This window comes from Diceros bicornis, chromosome X (genome assembly GCF_020826845.1).
Source record: "Diceros bicornis minor isolate mBicDic1 chromosome X, mDicBic1.mat.cur, whole genome shotgun sequence".
NCBI classification, from domain to species: domain Eukaryota; kingdom Metazoa; phylum Chordata; class Mammalia; order Perissodactyla; family Rhinocerotidae; genus Diceros; species Diceros bicornis.
The window spans coordinates 49,345,225-49,360,461 of record NC_080781.1 but is presented as its reverse complement, the minus strand read 5'-3'; the positions used below and the strand labels follow the sequence as shown (position 1 = coordinate 49,360,461).

General features: G+C 44.1%; 1 protein-coding gene across 2 annotated transcripts; it reads left to right on the top strand.

Moving 5' to 3' along the window:
• Positions 1-238: 238 nt before the first annotated feature.
• On the top strand, positions 239-2,116 carry LOC131401048 (spindlin-2). 2 transcript variants are annotated; one of them, XM_058535995.1, is made up of 2 exons: positions 239-566; positions 1,166-2,116. In XM_058535995.1, the coding sequence occupies exon 2, from the start codon at positions 1,168-1,170 to the stop codon at positions 1,942-1,944; it is 777 nt and encodes a 258-aa protein (XP_058391978.1). In that variant the 5' UTR covers positions 239-566; positions 1,166-1,167; the 3' UTR covers positions 1,945-2,116. The 2 variants fall into 2 exon arrangements, with proteins under 2 accessions (XP_058391978.1, XP_058391979.1); XM_058535996.1 differs by lacking the exon at positions 239-566 and adding an exon at positions 652-712.
• Positions 2,117-15,237: the final 13,121 nt, after the last annotated feature.

Sequence of the window (15,237 nt, the reverse complement as noted above, 5' to 3'; positions counted from 1 at the left end):
CAGGGGCACTGAAAGGGTGGAGGTGAGCAAAGGAGCCACAGGGCCCTGAAACACAGAGAGCGCAGGGGGCAATGAGTGGGGGATTGTAGGCCCAGCTGCTCCTGATTTTGGAAAGGGGCGGAGCCGGGGAACAAGGAGCACGTCCCAGCCCAAGACAGTGGTGGGCTTAAGAGTTGAGGGGGGCACGCAGTATTTGGCAGGAAGGGGAGGCTTCTCTCCTGGCAGGAAGCTGCGCTACAGAAAGAGGGAGGAGACTGCGTTGGCGGCAGCGGCTGGTGGGAGACCGGTGTGGCAGAGGGGCCACTGCCGCCCACAGGGAGGCGGAGGGCCGGCGAGCCCAGCGCAGGAGACACCGCCGCCTTCCTCTTCGCCTGCCCCGCCCCCCTCCTAGACACGCTCCTCGCCTACGGATCCTCCCCTCCCAGCTCTTGCAGGCACCCGGCTCGTCTCCTGCTGATCCTCCTTGGCCACAGGCTCAAGGCAGAGGCAGCACAGCAGGGTGTTCGATTTGGGCACGTGAGGGCCGCGATCCGGGGCGCTGGACGCCAGGCAGGGCAAGGCCATTGGTGCGCGCCAGGATGGAGAAGGGGGATGGGGTGGACTCTTGCAGGAGATAAGGGGTGGAGGCGGGCGCCGGGTGAGGCTGGGGTGGAAGAGTGCGATGGGCAATAGTAAAAGGGAGTGGCGTTAGGAGCCAGGCAAGAAACTGAAGGTGAGCACGGGGAAGCGAGGACGCTGGGTGCCAGGAAAGCGATTGGGAGTAGGCCGTGGGCATGTGGGCAGCAGGCTGGGGCGTTCAGGGCGGGAAGACAGTGAGTGCGTGCGGGTCAAGGCAGTGGAGGGATAGGCGCTTTGCAGGGGATTGAGAGTGGGCGCCAGCGGCGGGTGGTGGAGGCGGTCCGCTCTGAGCGAGGAGGTAGCCCGCCGCCTCCTGCGGAGTTCCTAACCCGGGCCAGCACCGTTGCCGCTGCCGCCCATCCCTGCAGCCTAAAGGAACCTGGGAGGGAGAACACTTGCAGCCATGCAGCCAGGATTTCCAGCATCGCTGTCAGGCTCATGGGGAAAATTTAGGCGCCGGCGCAGGGCACACAGAGACGTTGCTGTCGGGAGAACTTCACCTTATGGCATATTGAATGCTTCTCTCTTGTCTTCTCTCCTCCCCCAGGCATGAAGACTCCCAACGCACAGGAGGCCGAAGGGCAACAACCCAGGGCAGCCGCCGGACGGGCGACTGGGTCCGCAAACATGACGAAGAAAAAAGCCTCCCAAAAGAAGCCGAGAGGCAGACCTTCGTCCCAGCCCCGCAGGAACATCGTGGGCTGCAGAATTTCACACGGGTGGAAGGAAGGCGATGAGCCCATCACTCAGTGGAAAGGAACCGTTCTGGATCAGGTGCCTATAAATCCCTCTCTTTATCTGGTGAAATATGATGGAATTGACTGTGTCTATGGACTGGAACTTCACAGAGATGAAAGAGTTTTGTCTCTTAAAATTCTTTCCGACAGGGTGGCATCATCTCAGGTCAGTGATGCAAACCTTGCAAATACCATAATTGGTAAAGCTGTGGAACATATGTTTGAGGGTGAGCATGGTTCTAAGGATGAATGGAGGGGGATGGTTTTAGCCCAAGCACCTATCATGAAAGCCTGGTTTTATATTACCTATGAGAAAGATCCTGTCTTGTACATGTACCAGCTTCTAGATGATTATAAAGAAGGAGACCTCCGTATCATGCCAGAGTCCAGTGAGTCTCCTCCAGCAGAGAGGGAGCCAGGAGGAGTTGTAGATGGCCTGATAGGTAAACATGTGGAATATACCAAAGAAGATGGCTCCAAACGGATCGGCATGGTCATTCACCAAGTGGAAGCCAAACCCTCTGTGTATTTCATCAAGTTTGATGATGATTTCCATATCTATGTCTATGATTTGGTGAAAAAGTCCTAACTGTTTGGGTAAACCTTGCCACATTTGTGGAAACAAATGTATACTTTGTAGACATGCAAATTAATGTTGCTTTTCAGTGTATATTGAAAGCTTAAGGGTCCCTGTTAATTCAACATCTTTGCCAGCGTGACTGTTGTTTTGTTCTGAAAAATATAAGTGTATGTGGACATGACATGCTGTGTGTAAGGACTTTGTCATGTTGAAAAGACTGGGTGTGTTTGGTGGATGGGGCATGAAAGGAAGGAACAGCTGTATATTCCGGCTGTGAGTAAGTTCAGCTAGCATCATAATCAGTCATCTAAAAATGGAATAGGACTTAGCTGGTCTGGTCTAGGGAGGGGGGAGGAGAAGGAGCTAGAGATGGACTGTGGGGGAAGGGAGAAGGGGAGATGACTGCTTAGGAAGAGGTGGGGAGGGGCCAGAAATGGAGAGGCTCCCTGGGGGGAGGGATGACTTAAGAGAGGGAGGCACCCGCCTGGGAGGGGGTGAAGAATAACAGAGGGAGAGTGAGATCTTGGGGCTTAGAGGAAAACAGACTGAATAAATTGAGTAGAGATGGACACAAAAAAGCTTAGAAGAGGTCCAGAGCAAGGGGGAGAAAGACAGAGTTGGCAGGGATCTGGGGAGAGGCTAAAGGTTCCTCACAGGGAGGGTCTATGCATGAGTGAGGGAGGGACACTGGGGAAGGAAGAATTCTGAGAAGACTGACTGACAAAGGGAGTGAGAATACAGAAAAAGAGGTGTGGGGAGTGGGGCCCATGAGAGATAGGAAGGCCCAGGAAAAAGTTGGACTTCTGGCAGTATCCACTATGCCCTCCCTGACTCTGTGCACAAAGGATGTGGCAACTTGCAAGAAGCCATATGGATTGGAGGTTCCCTAGAAGGGCATTTTGACAGGGATGACTCCAGAGTTAAGCCCAGTTTATACCTAAAAGGCTTTTCCTATTTCAGGGAGTTCATGCCACACCTGCCGAACCCCAACCCTCAGCTTAAACACGTTAACATGGCGCCCCATAAGCGCAGGGCTGTGGGTGGCCTTCTCACATTTCCCAAAAGACCCAGTGCAGTAAATCTTGGACCTGAAAGTGTTGGTTCATTTCCCCTACACTGGATAAACAATTCCTGTGGGGAAGGGGCCAGTGGGGCGCTCAGAACTTAAAGAGATGTGCCGCCTTGAGTTTGGAAAGTATTTTATCCAGAAAAATGGAACCTTGCTGACCCCAGGTACAGCAGTCCCCTCACGGTTCTTCCTCCTGCTAGACTGTACCTTGCTCTTCTCTACAGAGGAGGGGCATCAGAGGACTGGGAACAGAATGTTTCTCTCCAGGGCATGGGGAGTACTTGACAGTCCCTGCTTCTCTCAGCAGCTGCCTGAAACCACAGGTGGCTCCACCCAGTGCTACACCAAATGGAGGTATGCTGCCTCCAGAAGCCCCATTCTGGCTATACCCTGACAAAGCCGGTGGCTACTGACCCTTCACAGGTACCTCCTGGCCAGTCTTGCCCACCCCAAGCACACAGGGAGCTGTGATGGAAGTTTGTGCACATCTGTTTCCAGGTGAGATAGATGGCATGGGGCATTCTGGCTGGGAGTTGTGACCTTGTATAACTAACTCCTTCGGCTGTATAGTGGCACATAGAGGGGTGGTGGTTGGTGGGGAGAGGGTGCGGTAACCCCAATAAAGTCCCTCAGAGATATGGTGTCCCAACACAGGTCTGTGTCCTTCTCTTCCTCTCCTCCTTGCCTTTCCCCAGTCCTGCTGTGGAAGTTCCCTTCAAAACCTTCTCTGGTTTCCCCACCCCACACTTCACTAAAATATACCCTTGCCCTCACAGAAAGAGTCCTAGTGACTTCCCACTGCCCAGGCTCCCCTAACTCCATGAATAGCAGGGGTAGGGGGAGGCAGGGAGCTTTCAGGAGTTGAAAGAAGGTGGTAATTCCAGCTCATTCTCTCCACCCGACATGACCTGAAGCTGTTTGCCTCAAGAATTACACGGAGCAAGCCCACCTCATCATAGCAAGGATTAGTTTACCTGCATACATCACACAGTTTAGTCTAACAAATACCTGCCACCCATGGGCCAATTTCAGCCAGCCTCATGTTTTGTTTGATCTTTGTGTTTTTATTGTTTTCTGTTTTTAAATTAACTACTTAGACATTTGGGAGATTTCACATTACAAAAGTCCATATTTCCGGCTCTCCTGAAAAATAACCAAAAAACAAAAACAATAAACTGAGGATTAGGGCCCACATTCCAACAAGGACACAAGCAGCTGGGTCTGAGGCAGGCTCAGCCCATTTTAGACTCAGAATGCTCTCTCAAGTTGGCCATGCCCCCAGCTGGCCTGCTTCACTCTAATAAAATGCCCAGTTGTCCCCTGGAGGCATTTGCTTTTGTAGCTTTGGGGCTAGACCCAGGGAAACTGCCTAGCCCCCCTTTTGGCTTACTTTGACCCCATTTGCTTTTTAATTTATTTGCTTTATCTTCATCCCACCAATACTTTCTTCAGATAGGCTCTCTGCCAGGCAGTCTTCTAGGCACAGGCACTTATGATATGGTAATGAACAAAAGAAGCAAATAAAATAATCTTACCCTCGTGGAGCTTTCATTTTTGTGTGAGAGACAGACAATAGCCCAGATAAAATAAGTAAAATATAAAGTATTTTCAAAATGACAAGTGTTGAGAAGGAAAAAGTAAAGCAAGGAATGGGAAATTGAAATTCCCAGAGAGGAGGCTGATATTGGGTAGATAGGGAGGCCAGGGGGTCCTCACGGAGAACATGGCTTTGAGTAAACACCTGAAGGCAATGAGAGAACTAATCTTGTGTCTGTCTGGCAAAAGAGCATTCCAGATAGAGGGACAGCAAGTGCTGAGGCCCCAAGGCAGGAGTAGGCCTAGCGTGTTCGAGAATCACTGAGGATACCAGCATGGTTGGAGCTGAGTGAGCAAGGTAGAGAATATCAGGAAGTAAGTTCAGAGAGGTGATGAGGATCCAGGAGAAGCAGAAAGCTCAGAGCCTTGGAGGTCCGAGAATGGAATTTGGCTTTTACACTGAGTGTGATGGGGAGCCATTCGAGTATCTTCAGCAGAGGTGTGACGTGATTTGTCTCATATTTTAACAGGATCCCTCTGGCAACTCTGGAGAGTAGTGTGTGTGGGCTTCAAGGGTGGATATAGGGAGGTACAATATACCAGTGAAACAGAGGAGAGACCTAGGAACAGATTTGCATGTAGGAAACTGTAATCATAATAGAGGTGACATTTCGGATGTATGTTGAAAAAACATTTTATTCAATAAATGTTGCTGCGTTAATCTATTTTCCTTATGCCAAAAATTAAACTTTAATCTCTTCATCACACCTTACGCCAAAATACATTTCAAGTGTAAAAAGTTAATACTTAAATTTGGAAAGTAACATTTACATAATTTTTACAATCAAATGAAAGAAAATGTTTATATTTTTTTCCTTTGGAAATTCTATAAACTTCATTTAAAGCTACAAAATGCACAGGTATTGACAGAGAATTTTGAAATTTTATTATATTAAAAGATAAATCCCTCTGATTTCAAAAATCATCCTATTCAAGGTGGAGTACAATAAGATTAGGCTACAAACTTCAATAGTTAAAATGAATGAAATAAAAATGTATTCCATAAAATTAAAATAAGACAGAAAAACTGGCAAAAAATATGAACAAATATTTCACAAAATAATAGATCACCTGGTCAATAAACATGCATTATCTTAATCTGCTCTCATTATCTTACTCTATATATTCCATAACATGTCATCTTCTAACATGCTCTATAATTTGCTTAGTTAATAAGTTTATTGTTTTTTCCCTTGCCACAATATAACCTCCATAAGTGTTTGACTTTCCTTCCTTTTTTTTCGCTAGTGTATCCCAGATACTTACAGTAGTATCTGGCACATAGTAGATGCTCAGTAAATATTTCTTGACTTTGTATGTCTCACCAGTAATCAGAAAAATGGAAATTAAAATGACATACAATTTCCTATGCATCACATCGGCAACATGTATGAAGTTCAAAAACATGTGTTGTCAACCAAACAAGTGGGAGATCCTATACACCATTGATCGGAGTTCAGTTGGAAATAAATTATACATTATCTAGTGAGTTTGAAGATAGCGTATTTTAAGCAATTTACTGTTTTGCATTGTTGGAAGACAATTCTGTATGGATCTCTCATGGTTCTGTACTTTTTGCAAGCTAGGCACTGAATATTTTTTGTTTGCCACTTTCCTTTGAAGGACGTTTAAATAACATCTTTGTAAGATGGGATAGTGGTTCCCTCTGTAGCAATGTGCAAGAATGCTTATAGCAGTATAATAAATACAATGTCTCCTTCCAGAGCCAAAGGAAGGCATGTTAACTGCCCATTATAAAAGATTAGGTTAATTAAACTAATTTCCTTTCCTCTAATGCAATCTACTGTATACATATGTGTCAGGTGCCAATTTCACATCACCTTGTGGTAAGTGGGGCTCAGGGATTTAGGGTGAAGTTGCTGATACTCTGACTCTTGCTGTTGCTGTGAATAATAAACTGTTAATGAGGAGGAATTGAGGAAGTATTTGCAGGATGAGTACTAGGAAGTAGATCCAAAGACAGAGGCTGGAATCATGTTTTGTTTGTTGCTAATTCAGCTCCTGGTGAGGCAAATTGCTCCTCAATCTGTTCGTTAACCTCAGGTCCACTCCACTGTAACAAATAGTACTAAGATTGATCCTGGGTAAACAGAAGTTTTTGTCTCCTTTCAGATAACGGTAACAGAGACACACAGTGACACTGAGAGTTAAAGGAAGGAAATCACGAGCACCATGGGCATAAACTAGAGAATCCTTAAAACTTTCACTAGTTGGCTTATGAGATGAGAAGGCTGGGCAAATAATGCCCATCATTCACACGATCATACAAACCTTAGACACATTCGGAGATAACAGCAAATAACTCAAGTTACTTTTTGTTTGTTTGGTTTTTGTTGTGGTTACTGTCTGCTTAAGGGAGTTTTGACCTTCTTGAAGAGATTTTCTAAGACAAACTCCTGTGTACACCATAAATCAGTCATTGAGTAGCATTCGGGCTCTTACTGCCTAAGATTTTACTAATGAAGTTAACCACTAAAAATGAGAAATAGATCCAAAGAAACGTAGATAAATTCTTGTTGATCAATCCCCCCACACCACCCCGGAAAACTCCCTTAACCCTTATGTTGAAAACGTCAGAATTTAAGAGATATGATCTTCCTAATGAAGCAGCCGACACCCTAGGATATGGTGAGTTTCTCAAATAAGTTTACTGCTGTGTGAGCCAAGCCAGCCAGAGGGTGCAAAACCCACTATTTTACTGAAAAATAATGTGACTATGGATGCTGAGTCAAGAAGTTATCTAAGACTAAAATAGATGATGTTAGCAATGAGGATTTTGCCACTTGATGGATTCAGCCAAAAACATGATTGCATGAGACACAAGCAGCCACTATGCCACACAGAATTAAAAGTAAATGCAAAGCCTTTCTAATACTAGAGAGCCACTGTTTCCCTCCATGCCCCCTGAACCCTCCCTCTCCTTTAACTCAACCATAGGTGCTATCAGGAGAAAAATGATTAGAGATGAGGCTGGGGACTCTCTGTCCCCAGTGGAGATAAAATGCATATGCATCCATCTGAATAGGCTGGGAAATTTTGCTGAAGGGAGAGAATCAAGGTTTTATGGCTCTGTTAGATATGGATACTCAAGTCACTATTCTACAGGACCCATGGAATAACACAGCATCCAGAATCAGGTACTGGGTTTTGGTCAGGTTTAGAGTAGGGAAAACTTGAATATGACCTTGTGAGAGAAACCTTGTGGGCCAATTCTGTGCAATATTGGTGTTACCTCCACATCTGAATATATATTAGGAATGGATGTTTATATTTTCCTGTCCCATAAGAGCGAGATGAAATTCAGCTGCATATAGAAAAATGTTAGTGGGAAATATAAATTGCCCTCCCGCCAGCCTCTCTGTCTCATCCTGGGTGGTTTAACACAAAGAGTATAGAATCTCAGAAGGAATAAAGGAAATCACAGCCCTGATTAAATACTTAAAGGAAGCAGGGGAAGTAAGAGATGCAAGATCTCTATAGAATAGCCATGTACGCCCAGTGTAAAAGTCTAAGGGGAGCTGAAGGCTTATAGTGGATTATTGTCAAATAAATTCACTTGTTTCTCCTATAGTCTCAGCTGTTGCAGACAATGTGAATCTAATTGAATTCATTACACACACTAATGGCACATAATACACTGTTTTGAACATTGATGGCACCTTCTTTCTCATACTACTGGCACCTGAGGATCAAGATCTGTTTGCACTTATCTGACAAGGCCTCTGATATGTTTTATATCCTTTAGGTATATATCCTTTAACTCCTTTAGGGTTACCTGAACTCCATTGCTATTTGTGAATACTGGATAGGTCAGAATTTAGTACAAGTGCTTATACACTCTGATTTCCAAAACTTTCACTATATACATGATGTCCTGATGGTCGGTAGTGAAAACTTCAGTCTGAAAAGTGTTGGTTGTGATATTATCACACATCTTCTAAGAAGAGTGGCTGAAAACCTCCAACAAAATTCAGGAGCCTGCTTGCTAAGTAATGTTTCTTGGGACTGTGTAGGCAGATTCACAATACCGAATCCTCAGGCAGTCAAAGAAAAGTTGTCATCTCTTCAGCCTCTAACCGCTGAAAAGGAGGCCTGACACCAAACTGGATCCTTTGGATATTAGAAACAGTTTGTGATTTCTAGGGCATTCTGCTTGGTCCTTTATATCAACTAACCCACAAATTAGCATCTTTTGAGTGGGGCAAAAAGCATACTGCTATGGAAAGTGTCCAGCAAGCTGTGTCATGCTCTCTACCTTTAGGGCCCTGTATTCATAATGACCACTTTGAGCTTTAAGTCTCTGTAAACTGATGATTTTCCAGTTGGAGTCTCTGGCAAAAGGAAGCAGTCTCTGCCTGGAGATGTGCCTTGGGGTTTTGGACTTAGCTTCTCCTTGACATGAGTGTTAGATACATCTCTTTTGAAAAGCAGCTATTAGTTTGCTACTGGGCTCTTTTCAAAACTGAACACCTAAACCATGGAGGCCTTGCATCTCTCTAGCCTGATGTTCCCTTTTTGTGATGATCAGTTCCAACTTAACACCTATAATGGTGAGAAAAGATCAACAAGACTTGCTTGCCAAAGGTAAATAGCGCATTTAAAAACTTATCTGGCCTTACCCCGGTGGCATATAGGCTTTACATGAAAAAGTGGGTGTTATACCTTTCAGGAAAACTCTATAAACCACTCTGCCACCTGAAATAAAGTTTCTGGCTAAATGAGGCCTTGACTCATTGAGAGGGTCAACTAAATGCCTGGGCCTGGTTCACTGATGGCTTGAATAAGCTGAAACATGATGGTGTCCACTGCACTGCTACATATGTTCAATCTAACTGCCAGCTAAGCAGAATTGAAAGCAGATGGTGATTGCTCTCCTCAGTGGCCATTTCCATATGTCTAGGTAATATTCCCCTAAATGAAGTTCGTTGTATTTTTAGTGACTCATGGCATATTTACAATAGCCTAGATGTTTGGTCTACCACATGAAAATCTACAGAATTGCAGACTAAAGACATCCCTCTATGAGGCTTCAAACTATGGAAACAGGACTGCCATCACCAAGATGGCAACATAGATTGTTCCCAACTTCACTCTCCCTCACACACACACAAAAAAACAACTAACAACTACTCATGGACAAGACACCATAAGAGTGAGACTGAAGCACTGCCCTATACCATAGAGACCACGACAGTCCACATTAGAAAGTTAAGGGGAGTGGCTACATGCTGACTGCATTACCCCTCCCCCAGGCTGATGTGACACCACACTGAGAGGTCGCTCCTAAGCCTATAGTTCCTCCAATGGGAAAAGAGAGCCCAGGGTAGACATCCTGCTTCCCCAGAATTGTGGATTGCTTTCTGGGAGTCCCCACTCCGGTCTTTCATCACAGGGATCATGGAGGAATGTGCAGGGCTTGACCTCTAGAAATCTAGTTGTGAGAGAGAAGGCGGAGGGGCTTGCAACAACTAGCACACAGATCTTAGCAGACCAAGTTCCCACCTGTAGCACCCATGTAGTAGTCTTAATCAGCAGCTTTTCTCATCTGCAGAAAAAAAGGTGGTGGTGTAGTCTGATGAGCAAACTTAGCAGGGTCAAGGTCTGCCTGACTTGGGTCCTCAAACAAAGAGTCTTGCTGGAGCTTGGTGTGCCCACTCTCTGCCCAGGCAAAGGAGATAGTCATAGTTCAGTTCATGGCTAAGTGTAGCTCCTGGCCATTCCCTGACCCGAAAGCATGACCAGGAACACCTGGGAGGCTTCTTGGAGCTGGCTTTCCTGCTCTGCCTGGCAGGAGCTAATTCATAGCCTTGCACACTGCTGAGTGTAGCTCCCAGCCCCACCTTACTAGAAAGGCTGGCCAGAACACCTGGAGAGCTGGGTATCCCAGCAATGCTAAAGCAGAGAGCCCAGTATGCAGAGCTGATTGTCCACAGAGCAAAGCCATTGGCCCAATTCAGCCAGGGGACTTGGGGCATGGGTCAGCTTGAGTCAAGTCCACAAAGAACCTTGAGGGTTTTAGAGCTGATTCTCCCACTCTGCCCAGGCAGGGAAACTAATTCATAGCCCCACCCATTGCTGAATACAGCCTCCAGTCTGCCCAACAAGGAAGGCTAATCAGAGCAGATGGAAAGCTGCCTAGCCCATCCAACAGCCCTGTTTATAGTGGCACTTGAACAGAGAGCACAGCCTGTGGCTTTCTCCATTTGCATAGCAAAACTGGTGGCCATGTCGGCCAGGGAAATTAGTGCAGTCTTGCCTGATTTGGGTCCCCAAACAACGAGCCATGCAGGACTTGGGGCCCATTCAGCTTCCCCACTAGGGCAGGGAATCTAATTTATAGCCCTGTCTACTGCCGAGTCTAGTACCCAGTCTTGACCATCTAGGAAGCCAGACCAGAGAACCCAGGTAACTGTAGAGCACATCCTACAGCATTGCGTGGACAGTGAACCAAGCCATCAGTCCTATCCAACTCTTCACAACCAGCATCACCCCTCCTTCACCTCAGAGCTTGGGCAGTGGCCTTGCCCAAAAATAGAGCCTGATAGCAAGCCCCACCTGCCCAAGAACATTGCCAGAAAATATGTACAGAAACTCAAACTGAACTGACTGGAGAAGAACTGTTTCTGCCAAAAAAAACCTGTAATGTCTAGAAGAGGAAACTGATTACTCAAATGCACAAATACTAACAAGAAAGAAAAGATCACAAACAATCAGAAAAACATGAAACCACCAAAGGAAACTAATAAAAGTCTAATAACTGACCTAAAGAAATGGAGATTTACAAACTGTCAGACAAAAATTCAGAATAAAGCTCTTAAAGACGTTTACTGAACTACAAGGTTACACAGAAGACAACAAAATTAGGAAAACAATGCAAGAACAAAACAGGAAGTTCAACATAGAAACAGACACCATTAAAAAAAATCCTGTGAGGGCCGACCTGGTGGCATAGTGGTTAAGTTCACATACTCTGCTTCAGCGGCCAGGGGTTTGCAGGTTTGGATCCTGGCCGTGGACCAACACACTGCTTATCAAGCCATGCTATGGCAGCGTTCCATATGAAGTAGAGGAAGAGGGCACAGATGTTAGCCCAGGGCCAATCTTCCTCAGCAAAAAGAGAGGAGGATTGACAACAGATGTTATCTCAGGGCTAATGTTCCTCACACACAAAAATAAATAAATAAAATAAATAAATCCTGTGAGTGACATCAGCATTGTGGCACAGTGAGCTCTTCCCTTCCCCTCTAAGATACAATGGAAAGGACACTCCTAAACCAACAAAGGACATTCACACAACACAATGGACATCTGAGAGATCCACACAGCCATATGCCTGAAGGTAGAGGTGCTGCCCCCCCTGGGAGGCAGTAGAAGGTGGTAAGGGGATCTCCTCTCCCTCCTCGAAGATCAGTGACCTAGGGCATGGGACTGCACACAGCTCTGAGAGGAAAGGGGGTAGGGGACAGCCATCCACAGGAACATCTCTGCTCTTAGAGTTGCCTCCCAGCCCATGGGAAAGCTCCACACTGAGGAGCTTAAGCTACCACAAGGGAAAATTTACAAAGCCGAGCATCCCAGGAGGGCAGACAGTGAGTGCAGAGTGAGAGCATCCCTGGGATCATGCATGCAAAAGAAAGCACTCATTCCCCTGCCAGGTGCACCAGCTTGGCCAGTTGACCAGAGCAAGGGACCCTTGCCAGAGTGCCTACACATACATGTGTGAAGCAGCAGTGGCCAGTGGGCAAATGCAGATAGGCCCTGTTAGCATAGCTTCCAAAGTACAGGTACAGCTGCCAGGGATTGCAGCAGGCTCAGAATACACAGCTCCTGCCCCCCTCAGTGGGAGCAGGTGGAATCTGTGAACAGATACTACCACTATGTGACAGCACAAGTCCACCCCATTAAATACTGTGAAGAAGTATATTAACACTCCAGACCAGAAGGAAAATGACAAGTACCAAAAATCAATCCTGAAGGCACAGAAATTTACAATCTAAAAGACAGAGAATTCAAAATAGCTATCATTAAAAAAGTCAATGACTTACAAGAAAACTCAAAAACACAGTTCAATGAAATCAGGAATAAAATTAATGAACAAAGGGTATTCTTCACAAAAGTGATTGAAATTTTAAAAAATCAGAAGTGTTGGAGATGAAAAACACAATGAATGAGATAAAGAAAAATCTGGAGTACTTAAATAAAGGAGCTGATATTATGAAGGACAGAATTAGCAGTTTAGAGGACAGAAATATAGAAATGCTTCAGATGGAGGAGGAGGGAGAACTAAGACTAAAAAGAAATGAACACATTCCCTGAGAAATATCCAACTCAATTAGGAAATGTAACATAAGGATTATAAGTATTCCAGAAGGAAAAGAGAGGGATAAAGGAGCAGAGAGCTTATTCAAAGAAATAATACCTGAGAACTTCCCAAACCTGGGGAAGGAGCTGGAATTACAAGTAAAAGAAGCTAATAGAACTCCTAATTACATCAATGTAAAAATACCTTCTCAAAGGCATGTATTAGTACAACTGGCAAAATTCAATAACAAAGGAAAACTATTAAGGGCAGCAAGGCAGAAGAAAATAACCTACAAAGGAATCCCTATCAGGCTTGTAGCATATTTCTCAGCAGAAACTTTATAGGCTAGGAGAGAGTGGAATGATATATTCAAAATTCTGAAAGACAAAATCTTTCAGCCAAGAATACTCTATCCAGTGAAAATATCCTTCAGACATGATGGAGAAATAAAAACTTTCCCAGATAAACAAAAGCTGAGGGAGTTCATCACCATAAGATCCCCACCCCTCCTACAAGAAATGATCAAGAAGGCCCTTATACCTGAAAAAAAAAAGGGTTTACAAAGCCTTGAGCAAGTTGATAAATAGGCAGACAAAATCAGAAAATTGCAGCTATCAGAGCAAATTAGCAAATACTTAATTATAACATTAAAGATAAAGGGAAGGAAAACATCAAAAATAACATTAATCACTTCATTTTAACAACAAACTCACAACACAAAACTGAGTAAGTTGTGACAACAATAACTTAGATGGGGAAGAAGAAAGTGATGGAAGCTGCTGAGACTAAGAAAATAGGCTATCAGAAAATGGACTATCGCACCTACAAGATCTTTTATACAAACCTCAAGGTAACCACTAAACAAAAAATCAGAACTTAGACACAAATGATAAATAGAGAACTGAGAAAACCATCATAGAGAACCACCAAACAGAATTGGCAGTCTGAAATACACAGGAATAGAAACAAGGGAAATACAGAACAACCAGAAAACAAATGATAAAATGGCAGGATTAAGCCCTCATAAATCACTCTAAATGATAATAGATTGAATTCTCCAGTCAAAAGACACAGAGTTGCTTGATGCTGGCCTAGTGGCATAGAGGTTAAGTCCATGTGCTCTGCTTCAGAGGCCCAGGGTTCGAGAGTTCTGATCCTGGGTGCAGACCTACACACTGCTTATCAAGCCATACAGTGGCAGTGTCCTACATACAAAATAGAGGAAGATTGGTACATATATTAGCTCAGGGAAACTCTTCCTCAAGCAAAAAGAAGAAGATTGGCAACAGAAGTTATCTAAGGGCCAATCTTGCTCACCAAAAAAAAAAAAAATACAAATGGCTGGATGGATTAAAAAATAAGATCAAATAATATGTTGCCTCCAAAAACCACGTCTCACCTCTAAAGGCAAACAGGGGCTCAGAGTGAAGGGATGTGAGATGATACTCCAAGCAAATGGCAAACAAAAGAAAGCAAGTGTTGCCGTAATTATATCAGATGGAGACTTCAAGATAAAAAAGGCAATGAGAGACAAAGAGGGGAAGTATACAATGGTAAAAGGGAAACTCCACGAAGAGGACATAACACATAAATATATATGCACCTAACACAGGAGCACCAAAGTACATAAAGCAACTATTAACAGACCTAAAAGGAGATATTAACAGCAAAACAATAATAGTAGGGGATCTTAACACCCCACTTATATCAAGGGATAGATCATCCAGACAGAAAGTCAACAAGGAAATAGTGCAAATAAGTGAAAAACTAGAGCAAATGGACTTAATAGGTATATATAGAACAGTCCAGCCAAAAACAGCAGAATACACATTCTTCACAAGTGCATGTGACACATTCTGAAAGATAAATCATATGTTGGGAAACAAGTCAAGCTTCAATAAATTTAGGAAGATTGAAATCATATCAGGCATCTTTTCAGACCATAATGCTATGAATCTGGAAATCAACTACAAGAAAAGAGCTGATAAAGGGACAAATATGTGGAAAATAAACAACGTGCTACAGAACAACCAATGGATCATTGAAGAAATTAGAGGAGAAATCAAAAAATGAATTAGACCTAAATATAAGAGTTAAAACCATAAAAATCTTAGAATAAAACATAAATATACAACTTCATGACCTAGGATTTGGCAATAGATTCCTAGATATTATATAAAAAGCACAAGCAACAAATAAATAAATAAATAGGACATTATCAAAATTGAAAACTCTTAAGCATCAAAGGACATTATCAAGAAAGTGAAAAGGCAACCTACAGAAAAGGGGAAAATGTTTGCAAATCAAATATCTA